The sequence below is a fragment of the Pteropus vampyrus genome, unplaced genomic scaffold, assembly GCF_000151845.1.
Source record: "Pteropus vampyrus isolate Shadow unplaced genomic scaffold, Pvam_2.0 Scaffold98, whole genome shotgun sequence".
NCBI classification, from domain to species: domain Eukaryota; kingdom Metazoa; phylum Chordata; class Mammalia; order Chiroptera; family Pteropodidae; genus Pteropus; species Pteropus vampyrus.
This window is the reverse complement of record NW_011888879.1, coordinates 647,832-669,817: the sequence shown is the minus strand read 5'-3', so window position 1 is coordinate 669,817 and position 21,986 is coordinate 647,832. Positions and strand designations below refer to the sequence as shown.

General features: G+C 33.5%; 1 protein-coding gene and 1 pseudogene across 1 annotated transcript in view; both read left to right on the top strand.

Annotated features, from left to right (window-relative positions):
- The window catches only part of LPGAT1 (lysophosphatidylglycerol acyltransferase 1), a 58,917-nt gene that overhangs the window by 30,656 nt on the left and 6,275 nt on the right, over positions 1–21,986 (top strand). The window contains exons 4-6 of the mRNA XM_011364496.2: positions 1,268–1,363; positions 4,228–4,501; positions 7,855–7,981. Of these exons, the coding sequence (XP_011362798.1) occupies positions 1,268–1,363; positions 4,228–4,501; positions 7,855–7,981 (497 nt within the window). The remainder of the gene's footprint in view (positions 1–1,267; positions 1,364–4,227; positions 4,502–7,854; positions 7,982–21,986) is intronic.
- LOC111742661 lies at positions 15,667–15,785 on the top strand (annotated as a pseudogene).

Here is a 21,986-nt window from a genome sequence, read left to right as displayed (position 1 = left end):
TTATTGCTTTGTGTTCATGATCAGTGACTATAAGTATAGAACACCACCATATAAGACACTTTGCTTTTATATAATGGTTCTGGATGAAATAGAGATGGGGAGACCTGGAGCTAACAGTCCAGTGGTAGGTGGATGGAGGGTATAGCAAGCAATACTTAATTGCAAAGTGAGAAGTATTCGGTGGTGGGTGAGTTCAGTATGTACTTGATGAATATAGAAAACTTTGTGGAGGGAAGAGGACATATACTTGGCCTTGAAGGAGAAGTAGAATTTAGTAAAAGAGTATTGAAACAAGAGACTTATTTCTCGTTGAAACAATCTTGGCCAAAACAACAAGGCGAGAATAAGCCTGGTTGTGTTTAAGGCCCTAGAGATTTTGATTCAGTAGGTCAGGGGTTAGGAAATGAGGTGAGAGAGTCCAGGAAAATATGTTTGATTGTTTTGGAATTTGTTTTTCTTGTCTATCTGAAAAGCAGAGATATAATCTTGCTGGAATGTGGAATAAATTCAGTTATTTCTTATATTAAGTCTTGAATTTGTTAAAAGACTATTTCACTATGTAGATATATTTGTACTAATAACAGTATCTATTGCCTGTTACCTAAATTCATGATGTTAAAATTTTGTAAAAACTTGTTTATTTGGTTTTGTAGCAAGAGAATCCCCAATTAACATTTTTATTCTTGCTGAAATGATAATTACATTTATAGTGATTATTCTGAGTGCCTAGTGTCTTTAATTGGTTTTTGAATCTCAAAGAATGATTAAAATAGTCAATATAAATATGCCTAACATTATCACTGTAACTCCAGTTTAACATAGGTGATAACTTTATTAACCAGAATATTAGTTAATCTGAAATCTTCCAATCATGTGGACGAAGCAAGTTTGGTTTGTTTGCTTTTGTAAATAGATTTCGGTTAGTGTGTCAGGTTCATTTTTCTGTCTAGAGTAATTTTGTTTTTGTTTTTCTTTTTTTTTAATTTTCAGATTAGTTATCCTAACATTTTTTATGATCTGATATTGCCAAACAATTTTAAATCTTGAAGAATTTATCTTTTATAAATAAGTAATTGAGAAACATAAAACTGGGATTTACCTCTTGCTTAATAAGTTAGGGCAATATTAATTTATATTTACAAGTAGGAATGTTTACTTGATTTATTGCATACTCCATGATACATTCAAGTACTCTCAAAACTTAGGTTGTTTGAGTATAGTTTCTTCTATTCAACATTTAATTATTTCTTGTTTTTAAATATTTTAGGTTGTTGCTCAAATGATGTGGTTGATGGATCATATTTTTAAGTACACAAACTTTGGAATTGTTTCTCTAATTCATGGAGACTTCTTCATAAGACAGGTAAGTAACGAGCATTTTTTTTTTCACAATGATAGCCTGATTAAACTGATTCTTTATTTTAAAATGCAGCATTACAGAACCTTGTCCTCTACTCCTTGTTCTCTAAGTCATTTATTTCAATCCAAACTTGAATATGCATAAGCATTAAAATGCTAGTAATGTAAATATTCTACTCTCTACCTTCTTCTACCTATATAAACAGTACAGTGTTCTTAGCTATGTGAATTGAGCAAATTATTGAAACTCTCAAAGTTTCCTCATTTTTCAAATGAAAATAATAGGTGCTCCCCTGATAGGGCTGTTGTGGGGATTAAATTAAGTAATACATGTCAAGCACTCAGACTAGTGCCCACTACCTTCGTCATCATTTCTGTCATGATTACCACTATCATCTATATTATCACTATTATTTTTATTTACAAGTCACTGTTATATAACTAAATTAGCAGTAGAGAGATTATTAAATAAATGAGATTACCAGTCAGGAGATTATTAAATAAATAAATAAGAGGAAATATTTAGAGAATTCATAGTAGGAAAAGTAGGACATCAGATTTCTGTGAATCCAGAAAAAACTTTAGAGAAGATAATATTTGGCATAAATCTAAAGAATGAGTATGGGTTTAATAGAAGGGGCATTGGGAATGGGTCCCAAGCATTAGGAATAGTTTGGTGTAGGAAAAAGGGTCATACCCTCTTATCAAGTCAGCACTGCATTATAGTATTTCTCTGATATGCTGTTATTATCACACACATTATTCCCTCAAAAACAAATAATTGAATTTTAATATGCAGGTATTTTTATGTATGGTAATACCACACTTAGCTGGCATTTACATGTTTAGCAACTTCAACCTGGATTGTGTAGTACCTTGCACAAGTACTTAATGAATAACTAGTGAATCTAATTAAGCTTTTTCTGAGAACCACAAATTCAGAAATAAGCTAGAAGTTTGTAGGTGTCACAAAAATATATACACTTTACTCCAGACAGTTTTATGTATAGAACATATTTTTGTTTTTCACATGCTGTGCTATTATGTAGTTTCTTCTGCAAACACCCTTGGTTCTTTTGAGCAGAGAAATTGAATAGACACATTGAATAGGCACTGGAACCTCAGGAATAAATAGCAGTGGGGATTGGCCACAAGGTTGAGATAAAATAAAGTGATCAGAACAACAAAGAGGCTAGCTTAAAAATCTCAGAATATCGCTGGAGAGGGAGACAGCAGAAGTTTAGCAGTCTAGGAAGAATTCAGGAGAAAAAGTAGCTGAGCCCTTTGCATCATGGGAGTCTAAGGAAATTACTGAATTTATACTCTAGTAGTATTAACAGTTGACCCTAAATGATACTCAGTTATCAAGAAGAGGCTAAAATACACTAAATTTTTGGTGTACTTTGAGGAGATAAAATTAGAAAATGATGCCTTCTAAAACATTTTCCTTTTTATTGCAATGTAAAGTTTTACATACTTAGACTTTATTTCAGAATATCAAAGAGATTTGCAAATTTATTTCTAAAGAGCAACATTTTATCCCAATAGATAATAATAAAAATCTATAAAATGGAGGTAGGGAAGAGAAAAACGTATGAACGGTAAAGAAAATTTCTTGGGACTTTGCTACTAGACAGTTTTGACGAGATATTTCCAAGAATATTAAAAATATTTTACATGTAGAACTTCAGAACTTAAATACATAAAGCTTAATCATAATTCAATTCAGTAAACTAGCTAAGAAAATGTGTTACTTGTTTTGCATTTGGTATAATTTAAAGTCTGAAAGCATACAAATTATTCTGGGGAGCTTCTATAATTGTGTTGGCTGGAAAATTATTGGCAAATCGATCATACTGGAAGAAACTTTGTAATATTTAGTTGTGGGTTTTGGGCCTTCCTACAAATTTTTCTAGATTCCTCTTTTCAGGCTCCAAGTCATCTTCTTTCCTCTCTTTCCCTCACAACTAAGACCTTGTGCATCAGATCCTTGACTTTGGGATTTTTTCCTGAATATACTGACTTCTCATCAGTAAACCACAGTTGAATCTCATCAAACTCCTTTGTCTGGAAACTACAATATTCTCCTAACTTGTCTCCTGTAGCCTTTTTGTCAGGAGATTTTTTTAAATGTAAACAAGATTATGACACTCCTTATTTAAAACTATCGGATGACTTTCTACCCCAAACCACTTACCATGTCCAAGGCCCTTCTTATCTGTTATCCACCTCCTCTGCTGTGCTGTCATCCTCATTCATCACACTTCAGCCATGCTGGCCTTGGTACAGTTCTTTGAACATGCCAAGCTTGTTCCCAGCTCACGACCTTTGTCCTTTTTGCTCTTGTCAACCCGGAGTACTTTGTCTCCCATCTTCACATGGCTTGTTCCCTCACATTGTCAGCTCTTCGCTCAAATTTCACCTCCTTGGAGCCGCTTTCCCTGACACTTGACCCTCTCTATCCTCTTACACGTTTTTCCCTAACACTTATCACCCGTTGAATTTATACTCCTTATTTACTATTTTCCCCATTCCAGTAAGCTCCATGAGGGTCTCTTCTGTCTCCAGTGTGTAGGGCAGTGCTTGGCAAGTAGTAGGCACTCAGCATAGAGTCACTGAATTGATGAATGAATGAACTTTCAGGGGCAATTGGAGCAATTTTTTTTTTTTTTTCTTTAGGAAGAAAGGTTTATTTATATAAGTGCTGATGACTTTTTACCACTCTGGTCAAGATGGGCAGTAAGTGGGGGAAATCATGCTTCCAGTCTGTGATTGAGTTTTACTTTAGAAGCTGTTGTTTCTATTTAATTTTATGGCATTTTAATTTTAAATGTACCTATATGTATTATATGTGTGTCTGCCTTCTAGGGAAAATCTCATCGTGACCAACAACTTCTTCTTCTCAAGAAGCACCTAGAAAATAATTACAGGAGTAGAGATCGAAAGTGGATTGTTCTGTTCCCAGAAGGGGGCTTTCTCAGGAAGAGGCGAGAAACAAGTCAGGCATTTGCTGAGAAAAATAACTTGCCATTTCTTAAGCATGTCACTCTGCCAAGGATTGGGGCAACGAAAATTATTTTGAGTGCACTTGTAGCACGACAGGAAAATGGAAGTCCAGCAGGAGGAGATGCTAAAGAATTAGGTATGGTGGTTTTTTAGCATTTTCTCCTTTGTGAGAATTAAAAGGTTTTCTGGAGTTCAGAAGATGATGTTGTTCTTTTCTATCTTTATAATAGAAATAATACTCTGGGAGAAGATGAAAATATTATTTTTAAATGTTTCCGTTTATAAAAGTAATCCATACTTACAATAATTTATTCCAATTATACAGAAATGCATAAAGTAAAAGATGTCTTTCCCTTGTCTTGCCTATCCTTACTCCTGGCCATTCCCACTACTGCAGTAAACAGTCCTATAAATATCTTTACATAGTTGTGGAAATATTTCTGTGGTGTAGATTCTTAGAAGTAGAATAACTAGATTAAAAAATATAGGGAGAGAAGTGACTAATTTGTAAAACTAATCATAGATATGCAAATGAAATAGTAATAATATATATTTTGTCATTTATAAAATTTACCAAGTTTTTTTTTTTGTAATACAGAGAATGAATTTAATGCAGTTTGGCAATATTTATTAAGAGCCTTAAAATATTGATAAATGACTCAGTTATTCAACTGAGAATAATACTATCAAAAGGAAATAATCTGAAATACTAGCAAAGAAGTTTATCACACCATTATTTATAATAGCAAAAAATTGGAAATAGCTGAAAGGGAGAATGGATAAGTAATCATCAATTATCAAATATCCATCCAACAGAATACAATGCAGCCATTACAAATTATGTTTATGTAGAGTTTCTATTGTCTTGGAAAAATGCATATGCTCTGTAATGTTAATAGAGTGAGAGGAACATATGCCTCTGATGAAAACAATCTGAGCTCAAATATATAAACAATAAAGCAATAGAAAGGAAAGATATCAAAATGTTAGCAGTGATTGCTTCTCTGAGTTGTAACATCATGGATGATTTTTTTTCTCATTTCTTAATACTTTTCTGAATTTTTTAAAATAATGAGTATATATTACTTTATGGCCAGGAAAAAGTAAAACACACTCAGAGATGCAACTACATATCTTTGAGATAGGCTGGTGAATTGTGAAGTGTTATAGGTGACATTTGGACCAACAGCGTAAAGACTGTTATGAAGAAGTTTATCTAAGACAGGATGAAAGCTTGGTGAGAGAAGCTGAAAGAAACTCACTAGGGGAAAAAAGAAGAAAAACTCAGTAGGCCTGTTTCCTTAGTGGCAGTTTGCTATTTTTTAAATATTCTTTAGATAAAATAAAAATAGAAATGATAAGTTCTCAGGAATACGTATTTTTAAATAAGGACCAGACATAGAAATAATGCCTGTGAGATTACACTGGCAATAAGGACCAGACATAGAAATAATGCCTGTGAGATTACACTGAGTTTTCCTTTCATGTGTTTTTAAGCAGCTGCTTGGCAGTCAGCTCTCTTAATCTTTCATCATCTATTAAAAAGACAAATTGAAAGAGTCTTTTAATAGAAAAGGAAAGTTCAGAATAGCTTCACTGCAAGAGAGACACTGTGGCAATGTCAGCCAAGCCAAAGCTTGAAGGGAAGGCCTTCCAAAAGGATTTGTTGCACTAATTAAGACTGCTGTTTTTAAATCGTTTTACCCAGTCAGTCTGTTCCCCTGTGAGGTCATAGATCTCTCAAAGGTAGGGGCAATTGTCGTACTGATTGCACAATGGTGAAGAAAATGGTTTTTTCCTTGGGAACGAGACAATTTCTGTTTATAACCAAAGCAAAGTAGTTTATTATTTATCTTACCTTAGTTAAAGTTTTTATTCTAGCTGTTAGGAGAAATCATAAGAAATTCTAGAAAGTCTATACCTGAAAACTAGTTTTACTTGCAATTTACCATTTTTTTCTCTGTTTTGGTATTTTGTATTTTATTTTCTTTACTGTTCAAATTCATTATTTAGTGTTTTATTCCATATAAACTCAAAGCATGCCTTTGTATCTGTTTTACTATGTGAACCATACACATATCAAAATTAAGTTGTATCTGATTAACTTTAAAAAGATTAATTTTTTTCTTTGTTTATTAAATGATGTAATAGATATTAAACTGAACCCTGATTTTTTTTCTCATGATTTTTTCATGATTTTTTCTCATGATTTTCTCATGATTTTATTATAAAATTTTTATACATACATAAAACTTGAAAGAATTTTACAATTAATATCTATGAACTAACCGGCTAGATTCTATAATTAACATTTTACTGTATTGGCTTTATCATATCTCTGTCCATCCTTCTGTCTGCCCATTAGTCCATCCTGGTTTGTTTTTTTTTAATGCATCTCAACGTAAGTTGCATACGTCAGTATACATTTCAGCATGTACATCACCGTTATCTTGTCAAAGTGTGTTTTATTTCATAAACTCTATTCCTTTAGCAATACAATATTTAAAAATAAATTATTTTTTTACTGATTTCTTTTATAGGTATTATTTTCCTTTCAGGGCGTTATCTAAAATTTTTAAAGAATATGAAGCCAGTTTGTAATTATTTGACAGACGAAAGTAAAATATCATCGATTCTTAATGCATATTTGTTTTGGACTTATTTTTGAAAATGTTTTATTTTTTAGGAATCTCTTAAATACGTCAGACAAAGCATAGACCATTACATGTTAGTCTAGCTATCACCATTCCCTGTGAGGATTCCCCTCTCAATTCTTGCTCAACTCTGTACTCCATGCTGGCAATACAAACAGCGGACAAAGTACAAAGTTGACAGCACGTCCCCATTCCCTCTCACAGTGACAATACCTGTCGTACCTACCAAGGACAGACAAGTTTATTGCTTTATTTGTATGTAGCTCTTGCTAAAATAAGAGGACTTTTTCTGGTTTGTTTTAAATGAGCAGCAAGTGATGATCATGTGCATCAATATAATGTTCAATTTTATTGCCTTATTTCAGTATTTATTAGTGCCTCCCAGGTATCACAAACCTGGGTGTTCATATTATATTGTGTTATATTTAGTGAATGTTTTTGTTATTTTTGAGGTCTCTTTTTCACTTTTGTGATGTGATACTTTAGCTTCTGACCTTTTCATAGGGCAGTTTTTATGAGTGATAAAATATAAATTAGATCTTGATGCTGCATAATTGTATTGAATACTTGAATGATGCATGTCCAATAAATAATAGTACTGTTATTTGTTAATTTGTTTAAGACTTATCTGTTTTATAATATAATAGGAAATGCTTAATTTCATCCTGAGTGCATTATGTAGAACAGTAACACCAAAGTTCATCCTGTTTTCTTAAAGCAGAAGGGGTATCATCAGTATGCTCTATACTCCTCAAGTAATCTGTACTGTGTTATTTGCTGTAAATAATATAAAAATTGATCCAATTTTAAGTCATTTTTTTGTTGTTGTTCTCAGACAGCAAATCAAAAGGCCTCCAGTGGATAATAGATACAACCATAGCATATCCCAAAGCTGAACCCATAGATATTCAGACCTGGATCCTTGCATACAGGAAACCAACAGTCACACATGTACATTACAGGTGAGAATTCTGTTAATACTAAGCATATCGCCAACATAAAGTACTATCTCAGGACAGTATGAATGTTTCAATTTTAAATTTTTAATTGATATAATTGACTAAAAATCATTCGTATGCTGAATTTTTAACATGTAAATGTCATTTGAACTAGTATTTTGACTGAGTGATAAAAGTCTCTAAAAATTACATTCTAGGAACACTATGGTTACTTGATTGCCTGAAACTCTTGAGTAGAAGTAATTCTACACAAGTAATTAACTTAAAGGACAAACATCAAGGATAAATATATATTCATTTGGATTGAGTAGATTTGTATTAATAGAAACAGAATTTGTTTTTAAAGTATTAAGTCATGTAAGATTTTCTAATTGATTAAACTGATAAATTAGCTGTGACTTACTTTTAAATTTTTAATATTTTAATATGCTTATCATTTGCATAATCAACAACAGAAACATTTATTGAGTATTCTGTGCTAGAATTTTGAGATTTTTTTAATGTAGATTTTTAAAAAAGTTTTATGTAAATATGTATAGATATTATATGCCAAGCATGGTGCTGATAAGTTAAGTCATGGATAAATTTGATCACTTTTTAAACCATTTATCTTTACTTTATTTCCTGGTCAAAGATCTCAACCCATGGCAACTGAATTATAAAGTGAGCAATTAGTCCCAAAGAAGATCACAACTGCCACAAAACCCTCAATTCAAGAGGGAAACTACTCAAATTACATACTCTTTGATAGTAAACAGCGTGTTTCATACAAGTAAATCATCAGAGTTTTTAAAACATAACTACAGAGTTGGAATAATTTGAAACTTAAATTTTAGATTTTTAAATTAGATATTACAGTTTGGGTTTTTGACATATGAGGGACGACTATAAAATTACGGTTGATTCTGCTGTGTGACTTATATCGCTAAATTACAAAATAATCTGTTTATTGCATATCTTGGTATTTTTTCCTGGCAGGAATATAGAAGATAAGAATGTAATTCTCAATGACTACTCTGATTCCATTCCATATATATTATCCATTTTACTTAAATTAGTGAGCACTTAATATGTACAAAGCATTGTGCTAGGCCCTGGAAGGATTTCTCCAGGAACAGTTTTATTTTCATATGTATAAAACACGTAGGTTTCATTAAGTTTTTAAATTTTAATCTATAAATGAAGCTGAATTCTAATGCCCAAGCCAGGAATATGTGGCTGTTGGATTTATGTTTTGAACACGTTTGATTGTGCCTGAGTTGTATATATGTAGATCATCCTAGCATAGCATACCCAAAAAGGACTGAGACAAGGAAGACAACATTAAATTATATAAGTGGTCAGTTAAACTTGACCTTGCTTTTCTTTTTTAACCAATAAGTAGAAGAAATTTTAGTTTATAGATACTCGAAAAATGAATGGAATAATAAGGGATCTTAGAAAATGAAGAAATGGTCATTTTAGCAAAATTATTTTAACAAGAGCAAATGCAAGGCTCTTAAATTCACTTGAAACAGAGATTCTTAACCCTGGGTCTCATAGATGGAAATGAGAAAAAATTTTAACTCAATTACTATACAAAAATTTGTGTATGCTTGCAGTTTTCTGTAGAGAAGATTCATAGCTTTCACTCTAGTCTCAAAATAGATTAAGTATTTAAAAAACAGATTAAGGACATCTGATTTAGAGATCAGAACTAAATAGTAGATAGAAGATGAGAAACTGTTAGTTAGATGCTAAAAAATACTTCTATTAATAAAATAGAGGCTTCTCAGAAATATATTTCTATAAGAAACTTTATTACCAGACAGAAATACTAAAAAAAATTTTTAATGTGTTAGATTAGCAGAGGTTAAATTATGGTTTAGAATCATACCCCAAATATGATTTAATTAATACAATGTACAAATTATACTTGATTATTTATTTACACACACACTTGCACACTATGAATCTTGGGACATAGAAGAAGATATACTTTTCTTCCTAGTAATTTAATAGAGATCATTCATTGTCTAACCAGTGTTAGGAAAAAGGAAGGATCTGTGCTCAGATGAGAAAGGGAGAGCAAACGAAAGAGCCAAGAGAGAGCGGAGGCGTCTCGGTGTCAGGCAGTTTTGAGGTTTGTAAGAAGCCTGTGAGAAGGGATGTGGGCCATATCCTTAGCTCCCAGGAGTTAAGTCTGTGTCAGCCGTAGGTTGACTAGTTCCCCTCACGTATTGTTCTAGGCCACCAGGACACCCCCAGGGATACAGAAAAAAAGATTGGTTTTTATTTGGACTTTTTTTTTTTTTGGTCACTTCCCAGCTTTCTCAATTTCAAAATAATCTGTTTATTGCATATCTTGGAATTTTTTCCTGGCAGGAATAATTCCATTGAAATTAATATAAGTTTAAACAAAATGATATTCTTTACCTTTTTAATTTTGTTTTTTCTGTTCTCAGAAAGATCGGTTTTTGTTCAGCCTCTCCAGTTGTTTGGTTATATTTTAAAACTTTTAAACAAGGGTGGTGTGTTTTCAATTAGAATAAGAGATTTAAAATGCAACATTAGAAATCATATACACTAATATAAATAACCGGGATTCGATCTCTATCTCTTTTAATGTGGGGAGGTTGGCAAGAAAAGTTGAATAGCGTTGACTGCCTAAAGTGGGGAATGGGTGCCCAGAGAGGTAGGAAAAGGTGATCTAGAGACTATAAAGTTCACTGAAAAATAGTAGGTTTGCTTAATGTTGGCTTACTTATCTTCACCTACAGGCAGATTTTAAAAACTATTCGTGAATGTATTTTTTCCTGCAGTTAACAGTAATTTATCCAGAACATTGCAATTAACTCCTGTGGTGCCAGCTAATTTTGTTTCCCATGTCTAGAAAGTATTTGTTTTCTTTTTAAGCCCAGATGACTTTAAAAAATAATAAAGCAGCCCTCATTCTTAAAAAAATTAGTTTAAGTGATGACTTAGTTGTTATGTTCAGCTGGGCAAGTTAATGTTCTCGCTGGTTTTTTCAGTATTATCTAGAGAAGCATATATGTGAGAGTCAGAAGGGAGTTATCCCATTCTGTTCAGCATTTATCAGCTCCCATTTTGGATATTACATGTAATTTGTCTAGTTTAAAAAAAATAATACAGTTAGAAGGACATAAAAAGAGTTAATACAAATCCCCGAATACTAGTACCAATTAAAAGGCAGCTATTTTAGATCAAATCAGAGCAAATTTGGAGGTGGTAGTAATTTAATGAAACATACTTCTAAGAGAAACTCCAAATTGAAATACAAACAGGTTAAGGAGAAGTTTAACAATTCATAAATATTAAATTTGTAATAAGTTTCTATTGATCATATTTTAGATAAATTTCCTGGAGGTCAATAACTGTCCTTTTCTGTGTGATACATCTTGGTGCCTGCTGAGAGCCACAGAATGTGCCTTTGAGGGGCTGGGGCACTCTACTACACTGTGACTTCCTAACCATTACAATTCACTTGGGAAACAATAACACTGGCATAATTTATTTAACATTAATCAGTGGTTCGGCCATTTTTTATTTCCTTAATATGTTTCTTTTCTATTCTTGGAAATTATTGTCAAGGCTACCAAGTAAAGTCTGCTACCTCTTCTGTACTTCATTAGAACATGTTGTGACAGATGTATGGAGGTCTCTGAGAAAGATAGATGTTTTTCCTACAGAGTGACTCCAGTCATACTGTATCAGTGACATTAAGTATTTTCAACATTTGTTCTTTATTTAAACAGGGAAAGAATCATCTAGATTACCAGAATGTTCTGGATTTTAAGTTTCTGCACTGATGCTTAGGAAAAAGCATAAGAATGCAATAGTTTATTTTAGATATTTATTTTTGTTTTTTCTAAGAGCAGTTTCCACATTGTCAATTCACTTCTTACTTTTTAGGCTTGTGTTGATTTTTAGAATTTCTGGAAGAGATGAACCTATGTTATTATATGCTGTGAAATACTTTCCTAAAATACCACATAAGTGAAAAAGTAAAATTTTGTGACCTGGTTATATACTAGATCCTGTTTTATAAATAGGTAGTGTTTATCTTTCAAAACAAGTCAAAGTTTTAGTCAAGTATTTGGAACTTATTCCTTAGAAAATTTGTGGTTAACAGTGATTAAGTCCCCCGGCCATATGTATACATACCTCCTCAGGCAGCCCATCCTAGGACCTTGAAGGCCAGAGGCGACCAGGCTTCAGTGAATGTATTGTTTGAGCACCAAACGATAGACTGATAGAACTTTACAAATATAAAGTACTATTATTAAGATAAAACGTGTATGGATTTTTGCTAAGTCCCATGTTAGTAAATTACTCCACATAGAGTGGGTGTAAGCCACTTATTACTTTAAGAGAAAAGATGTCTTTTCTTATTCCTTACTTTTCAGTATTGTATGTTGTTTAACTAGGGAAATATTTTTGATTAGTTTGTATACAACTACATTATTGCTCATTTTCAAAAGTAAAGTTATTGTAAAAGAGATACTAAAGGTTTAACTCTGAAAACATTTGAATGGAAATAACTTTTTCCTCGCCCTGTTCTCTTTAAATTCTTGTCACCCTGGAAGGCAGCTTATTCCTATAAATAAGTAATGGGCACTGTGTGCGCTGTTAAGGAGTTAATAGGAAAATCAAACATGATTAGATTTTAATCACAGAGGTACAATGTTTATAGGCATAAAAGCAAAAGTAAACCCTGTCCTTAATATAAATGTCTGCTTCACTCCAAATTAGGACAATGAGTTAGAGAAGCTGATCGTCATGTGCAGAAGGAACTTATATTTTCATTTCTAAACTCTTGAAAAAAGATATAACCACGAATATAGTGGCATAGATTACCAAAAGCAGAGGTGTTGCTTTCATATCTGATTTTATTGGAACTTTGATCACTTTGGAGAAGGCATTCAATTAGAGACTTTAGGAAAGTACTGCTTTTCAGTTTTGATAGAAAATTAATTCAGAAAAGGAATATATAATATGTTTAAAGAAAATATGCTCACTACTAAGAATGGACGAATGTTAACATTTTGACATAGTTGCCTCAGAACTTTTTTTAATAAAAGAAATAAAGCATTCCTAGCGAAATTCCCATTATTCCCTTGCCCAGGTGCATCCTACTTCCCTCCCACCCTCGAAGCCGCTGCTGTCATCAATTTGGTGTTTATTTTTCCTGTCCTTATACTTTTATTACACAGATACATTTATAACATTTAACATTATTTTGTGTTTTAAAAAATGTGTATAACCATATGTGGCGTATCATTTTGCAGTATGTATCTTCCACTCTATTTTCGAGATCTTTTTATTTTTACATTTATGGCGTCCTTTTATTCGTTTGAACTATTAACACTATTTAAATATTCTTTTCCTATCATATGATTGTCACATATCATCTAATCATTCTCTTATTGTTTTCTCAGTCTTTTTGCTACTATAATAAACAATGTTGGAATGAGCATTCTTATACCTGTTTCGCTAAGCATATATTTATTAGTGAGAGAGTAGAGTATGTGTGTGCCCTGCAGTGAATTGGTAGATCATAGGGTGTGTGCGTTTTCACCTCACTGGGTATAGTCAAACAGTTCTCAAAGTGGTCGTATCAGATTACAGTCTCATTAGCAGTATATAAGAGGTTACCTCTTCCTACATCTACGTCAAAGTCAACACCTTTGATTTTTGTAAATCTGATTGGTTTGAAATGGTAAATCACTATTTAAGCCTCAGGAGTCATTTTTATGAAATAAATATGATCATCCCACAACCTGGTATTAAAATACACTGCTATAAAACCTAAGATTAGGGTGAAGGTAGCATCTTTATCTAAAAATTCAATCGCTATTGGAAATCTTAGTGATTTACTCACTGATGTCCGTCTTCCCTGTCTAGAATGTAACCTCCATGAGAGCAGATACCTCACCTCATGTGTCTTGTTCACAATTATGTTCCTGGAACAATGCTGGCATATAGCAGAAATGCAATACTTAATACTTACTGAATGTATGAATGCTAAAGTTCATGCCGTCTAGACATGTACTGTCCAGTTATAGCAGCAACTAGCCACACGTGACTGTCAAGCACATCAAATGGGGCTAGTCTGATTTGAGATGTTCTGTAGGTGTAAAATGCACACTGGATTTTAGAGAATATTGAGAAAAAGGAATGTAAAATATCTCAATAATTTTTGTTGTTGACATGTTGAAATTATACCATTTTAGATATGGGGGTTAGGATTAAACTTCTTTAATATTATTAGAGAAATAACAAAAAATGGAGAAGTCCCATGATCTGCTGAATAACCAAGAAAGCCAGTAGTATAATTTAATCTGAGTCCCAAGGTCTGAGAATGGTGGGATAACAGGGAGGGGTGATGGTTTAAGTCCTTGAGTCTGAAAGCCCAAGAACCAAGAGTACCAATGTCCTGGGGTAGGAGAAGATGGATGTCTTAGCTCAAGCTGAGAAAGTAGGCTCGCCCTTCTGCCACCTTTTTGTTCTGTTCAGGCCCTCAATTGTTTGGATGATGGCCACCTGCATTGATGAAGGTGATCTTCTTTACCCAGTCTGCTGATTTGAATGCTAATCTTCCAGAGGCACCTTCACAGACACACCCAGAAATAATGTTTTACCAACTATCTGGGAAGCCCTTACTCCAGTCAAGTTGAAAAAAAGCATAAAGTTAACCATCACAATAGTCTACATAGAAACCCCAAGAAACTGAGATCGCCATTTGTTTATGGAGTTAAGCAATCTTGACATAAAACCATTACAGAAAAATCAATGGTATTCCTTTATCCTAGCAACAAAGAGAAATGTAATTTAGAAAAGATACCATTCTCAGAAGCAAGAATACTGTAAAGTACCTACCAGTAAAACTTAACAAAAGTATGACTTTTATGAACAAAAATGTAAAACTGCATTGAAAAACATAAAAGACCTTGAATAAGTAGAAGGAGATACTGTGTTCATAGAGGAGAAGACTCAAAATTATAAAGATGTAAGTTCTCTCAAATCAATCTATTACGTTATCTCCAGGAGGATTTAGAATCAGAATCCAGGATGGTTTTCTTGGAAACTTGAAAAAGTGGTTCTAAAATTCATTTGAGAGAGTAATAGTAAATTAATAGGTAAGATAGTTTTGAAGATGAATGAAACAGAGGAATTCTTCCTACCAGATGTCAACACTTAGTGTAATTAAACAGTATAGTATGAGCAAGGCCAGATCCATGGAAAGATTAGAAAATCCAGATTTATTTGGGAATTAGCATATGATTGAGTAGGCATCATGTATCAGTAGGGAAAGGATGACCGATTCAATAAATGAAATGATTTGAGACCACTGATTCTACATATGAAGTAAAATAAAATTGAAATTTTATCCCCTATCATGTCTCAAAATAAGTTCCAAATGGATTTTTATCTCAACATCAATAATGAGACTCTAAAGTATTGAAAGAAAATACCAGAAACTTCAGTAGGGTAGGCTTTCCTTATAAGACAAAAGTCTTAAGTCATAAATCATGAAGGAAAAATACAAATTTGACCGCATCGAAATTAAAAACTGGAGATATCATAAACAAAGTTAAGGTGTTGTAAATACACATAACAAGAATTAATACCGAGTATATATATAAAGAGTTTGTACAGATCAATAATAATTTTTAAAACCCAATAGAGTCTATGGCCGTGCCACCAGGAACAAGCCCAATCCCATCTGATCTTGGAAGCTAAGCAGGGTCGGGCCTGTTTAGTACTTGGATGGGAGACCACCCAGGAAGACGGGGTGCTGTAGACGTAAAAAATAAAAAATACAAAATACAAAAAATAAATAAGGGATTGTAAGCTGACAAGTTCCTTGCAATCTGTGAGGTCAACCAAGGGTTGCCTTGCCTAAAACAAAACAAAACAACAACAACAAAAAACAGAAAATAGACAAAGGCTATAAAAAGACTTTTTATCATAGAAATCAAAATATATGAAAAGATGAGTGAATGCAAAATAGGACAATACCATTTATTGTTCATAAATATCAAGTATTGGTGAGGTTGTAGAGAAAATGACACAAATCGGTGCACCCAATTTGAAGAACAATTTGGCAGTATCTTAAATCCTCTATGACATAACAGTTCTACTTGGGATTACATATCCTACAGAAAGACAGGGATATTAATGCAGAATTTTTTGTAAGAGTAAAAAATTAGAGACAACTTAAATATCAGTAGAGAAATGGCGAAATAAAATGTACAACCTTCAAAGGAGTATACTAAACAGAATTTTGTGTCCGACCACTTAACATCTTCACTAGGATGTGTAATAGTCATCTCTAAAACTAAACTGTGGATTTTCCTAAAAACATACACTCGTCATAGCCTTCCCCATAGTTATTGATAGCAACTTCCATCCTTCCAGGTACTTGGATCAGAATCCTTGGAGCCATCCTTGGTGTCTCTCTTTCTCTCACGTCTCACGTCTACTTGGTCAGGAAGTCCTTTGGTTCTGTATTCAAATATATGTTCTGGTTCTGACTGCTGCTTTTTGCTTGGTCCTGGCCACTATCACCCCTATCCAGCTCCTAGATCACTACATAACTTCCTAACTGGAACTCCATTTTTACCTTTGTCCTTCTTAGTGTTTATTGCCAACATAGAATCCAGAGTGGTCTTTTAAAAATCTAAGTCAGATCATATCAATCTTAGGTTCAGAATCCCATGGCGGCTTTACCCATCTAAAAAGCCAGGAGCCTTATGATGGTGTCTAAGGCCCTGTTTGACCTGCTCTTTCTCTGTGACCTCATCTCCTACTACTTCCCCTTAGGCAGTCCTGGCTCTCCTGGCCTTCTTGCTGTCTTTGAACATGCCAAGTATGTTCTTACCTCAGGGTCTTTGTTTTGGCTGTTTCCTCCTCAGAGAGTCTTCTCTTAGAAATCTGCAGTGCATGCCAGAGGACTCAGGAGGATTTTCTAATTATATTTCTGATAGTCGGTAGGTATAAAGGTGATATTCATCGCCCATCCCATAGAGAGAAAATAGTGTCATTTCTTAGACACTAGAATTAAGTTCTGAAAAACACAAGTGAGGAATCATATACTATATTTCATCAATTAAGACATGTATTTTTACATATTAACATCTCTGAAATCAAGAGGCATCTTAAAATCAGTATAAAAAGCATTCATTATAATTTTATTGTATATTTTGCATGCAGCACCTCAGACAACAAAAGTTTAATAGGTTTACATTTAAAATGTATGTTATTTAATAGACACTAAATAGACTTCATCCCTTTAAATCAAGGATGTTGAAATATTCAAATTATTTAAATAGTCTCAGATTTTCATATTCTAGTGTTTTATCCATAATTTATTTTTTAAATTTATTTTCTATTAATGCATAGTTGACATAAAATAGGATATTCGTTTCAAGTATACAACTGTGATTTAACATTAGCATACCTTATGACGTGATTACCACAATAAGTCTAGGAACCATCTGTCACCATACAAAGTTATGTGACATTATTGACTATTTTTCCTATGCTGTACTTTACATACCAATGATTTATTTATTTTATAATTGGAAGTTTGTACCTCTTATTCCTCTTTGCCTTTTTCATCCATCTACTCTTTCCTCCAGTTTGTTGTTGATATCACTGAGTTTGTTTCTGATTTGTCTTTTTTATTCATTTGTTTTAAAAGTTTTAGATTCCACACATAGGTGAAATTATACGTACGGTGTTTTTCTCTGACTTATTTCACTTAGCATAATACCCTCTAGGTCCATCCTGTTTTATCCATAATTTAAAAGTGAGATTTAAGAGGCTTAAATTTCTATAATATATATATTTTTTAGTATAAAAGTTAGAAAAAGTAGAATAAAATTAATATAGTAAAAATTAGTTATTCAACATAATGGGGACCAAGTTTCAGGTCATCTTTTCCTAGTAACTGTAACTAAAGTGATTCACACCTAAGTGGCACACACTTATGGTACACACTTAATATTCATGTTTAGAGGTTTACGACCCCCAGCTCCCAGCCCCAAAATTACTCATCTAGGAGTGAGGTCATAAAATTGCTTCTTGAACTAAAAGTAGCTTTTTAAATTATCCCTAGCAGAAGGAAACAGTGTCCTATCTTTAGTTTTTCTTATGCTAGGGCTTTTCTCTATGATTACTTACAATTATTGCTCATTCACCCCAGCTTCTGCTGTCTAATAATTCACTTCTTATTCCTGTCTGCTTTTCTTATCATCTCTTGTTTTCCATTGCTTTGCCTCTGTGTCCTATCTTTTTTCTGGAAAAGGCTGGACATTTTAGTCATTAGCGCCTACTCAGAGCTTCCAGTTGGAAAATAGAAAGTTACACATTAAATTTAATCTTCAAGTTTTTAGTTCTGCTTGGCTGTTTTTATTTTTATTTATTTATTTATTTTTACAGATTTATAGTTATCATTTCATGTAGTAAACGTAGATAACATAGACAACACCACCAAATTCTGTTTAATTGGACAATAAAAGCAGCAAAATGAAGCTCTATGGCTGTTTTTATTAATGTTCACCACCCACAAGCTCTTTTTTCTTTTCCACACCAGTGTTTCTCTCCCCATCCATCCCCCACCCCTTTCCTTTAAGAAAATAGAAGATTTTAGTTTGACACCATTTAGGATGCTGGAAGCATTAAATAAGTGGTGTTAACTGAGGTCAACTATATTGTGGATTGAATTCTGTATTTCTGTAATGAAGTTGAGGATTTGAAAAAAGTGAATCATCATTTCAAATAAGATAAAATCTCCATCTAGTTAGAAGATATGCTTAATTTCGTCTCTAATATTTATCAAAAGTTAAACATGAAAGAAATTTTTTACTGTTAATATAGTAAGGAACCAAGACCATAACATAAATCTAATTTACTAAGTTATTTTCAATATATGAATCTGGTCATAATATGATTTGGAGAACTTAGAAATGATGAGCTCTCTCCCTACCTCCTTGCCCCGCTGGGGTTCACCATGTCTTTTTCACTTTTAGTTCTCTTCAGGGTCAAACACAATGACTTCCATTAGTGTTTTAAAGATGCTTTTTGTTTTCTAATTTAATTCGGCTTTGTTGGAAATATTATGTCTCCCAATTTTAAAAATTCTTAGAGTTTGAATTTTAATTGAATAATGGTTAAGCATGACTCTCACTGGTGCTCACCATTAAGAACTGAATCTGAGAAGCAGAAGGGCTAGTTAGATTTTTTGTCTAACCTTTCATTTCATATAAGATCATATATACATATATTCATATACCCACATGTACACACACAAACACACAATCTCTGAGAGGTTGACGGATTATATAAATATAGACCTTCTTCTCCAGGATCTTGTTTTTAGTCTTCTTTTTTCACTTTTAGGTCAAGTGAAAAACTTGACCTAGAACTCAACCTCTCTTTTTTTGAGGTTGAGTTTATTGTAGGAGAGCATATAGAAAGGGCTCCTCTGTAAATGGACCTCTAGCTCTCACTCTTTCTCCCAAGTTCCAACCCCTCGTTTCACTTCCTTTCCTCCACCTGGATACCCTGTTGCTTCTTCAAACCTATTATTTCTAAAACTGAACTCATTTTCCACAATACAAACTAGTTTCTCCTGGCTTACCAGTTGTGCTTTATGTTAGCATTATTTTGCCCTCACCCAGAATGAAAATTTTGGAGTTCCTTTGATTCTCCCACATTTTAATTTTAGCTGATCTCTCAAATTTAGCTGTCAGTTCCTGTGAGAGTCACCTCTGCAATATTTGTGTCTATTCCCTTTTTTGATCTGAATGCCATAGCCTAGCTAAGGCCTCAGTACCTCTTACGTGGAGCATATTTGCTTATTAATTATTCCTTTTATTCTCTACTTCAGTCTATCTTGTTTATTTTACTGTTATAGCCTCGTCCTAAAACATGGTACCTTCCTTTTTTCCTCCTCTTTTCCCTTCCCTTCCCCTCCCTTCTCCTCCCTTCCCTCCCTCCCTCCCTCTCTCTCTCTCTCTCTCTCTCTCTCTCTCTCTCTCTCTCTCTCTCTCTCTCACACACACACACACACACACACACACACACACACAAACAGTGGGACAGTTGGCAAAATTTGAACGAAATAGGTAGATCGTAGATCAGATAATATTGTATCAGTGTTAATTTCCTAATTTTGCTTGTCATACTATGGCTATATAAGACAGCGGTCTCCAACTTTTTGGCACCAAGGACCGGTGCTCCTGTGAGACTAATGCCTGATGATCTGAGATGGAGCTGAGGTGGTGATGCTAGCGCTGGGGAGCAGCTGCAGATACACATGAAGCTTTGCTCACTGGCCCTCTACTCACCTCTTGTGTGACCCCAGAGATGGGGACCCCTGATATGAGACTGTCCTTGCATTTAAAAAATACAGACAAGTATTTAGGGGACACAATATCTGTAACTTACTCTCAAAATTTGAAGAAAAATCATACATATATAATTAGAAAAATATGTATATATGGAGAGAGAATAAGATAAAGTAAATATGAGAAATACTGATATTTGGGGAATCTAGGTGAAGCATATATGTGAATTATTTGTACTGTTTTTGTGATTTTTCTCTGAAATTACTTCAAAATAAAAAGTTTTAAGTCATTAGGGAGTTATGGGAAAGTCTTTGTGCCTTCCCTTGAACTGTGCCGTGAACCTAAAGCTGCTCTCAAAAAATAAAGTCTTAATTTAAAAAAGTCATTAGAGTCATGGAAAACATAATGGTATTAAGCAAATAAATATACCAGTGTCATGTTTCCTTAGCAAATAGTTCACATCAGTTAATTCAGCAAGCATTTAAGATTCTTACTGTGTCTCAAATAATATAACACGAATAAAAATATAAAAAAAAAAAAAATTGAGGTCTAAACAGTGCCATCTCATTGTTTATACCACCAAGTGGCAAACTAGTTTGCTATAGCTTTGGCTATTACAAGGAGCAGGGCTCAAGGGGAAAGGGTACCAGGCTCAATTATTCCTGACTGTGAAGGGAAGCAGTAACCTGGGTGCTGAGTATTTGTTGTCTCTTTCTACACAAACTTGAAAGCCACTCAAAATTCTCTTTTATATGACCCTAGGTTTGCTACCTTGGAGCCTTGGTTTATCCCTGTATTAAAGCCACTAAAAGTTCATATCTGAGTTGCCAAAATCTATTTTCAGTTGATTGAGGATTTTTTAAAACTTCTCTAGTGGATCCAGGGGGAAGCTATAAATAATATATTTTAGTATGTTGAGGATGAGGCTTGAGCAGCTTAACTCAGGACAGTGGCTCAAAGCCATTCTGGGAATTGAATGCTGGAAGAAATTCTGATATGCTAAATTTGACAATATCTGTTCTTGGCCATAAATCTATTTTTGGTGACAAGTAGTTTCAGCATTTCTGAGATATTCTTGTCACACTAACCCTGGTAGTGTCAGTTAACTATGCCCCCGATACTGATGACTGTCTACAGATGGCACCTTATAAAGTTTTACGCTGGCAAATTGCTTTCAATTTAATTCAGTTCGGCAAACTTGAGTTCCCACAAAGAAGCAGGCACTGATTTACACGTTGGGCATGCAAAGATGAGTACAGCACAGTCTGATAGAGGAAACAGACGTATAAGAAAACAAATAGAACATACAGTAGTAAGTGTAATTAAAAAGACAAGATTGTCACTGAGAAGGCATTATTAACCACGTAGGGAGGAGGAGGAGGAGGAGGGCCTAAGGGAAAGAGGACAAGGTGTAAAAGAGCCACATTTTTGTCTTCCTGAGGAGGAAGTCAGTGAATACATTCTAAATTGGATGATCCAGGATAGTGGTATTAGCATGTTTATAAGCAATATGGAAGTGAATAGCAAAAGGAAGTTTTCTAGGTAACCGGTATTTGAAGAGAGAAAAAGTAGAGCTCTTATTTTTCATTGTGAATCTTGTAGTACTCTGATTTTTTAAAACTATATGCATATTATTGCTTAATTTAAAAAAA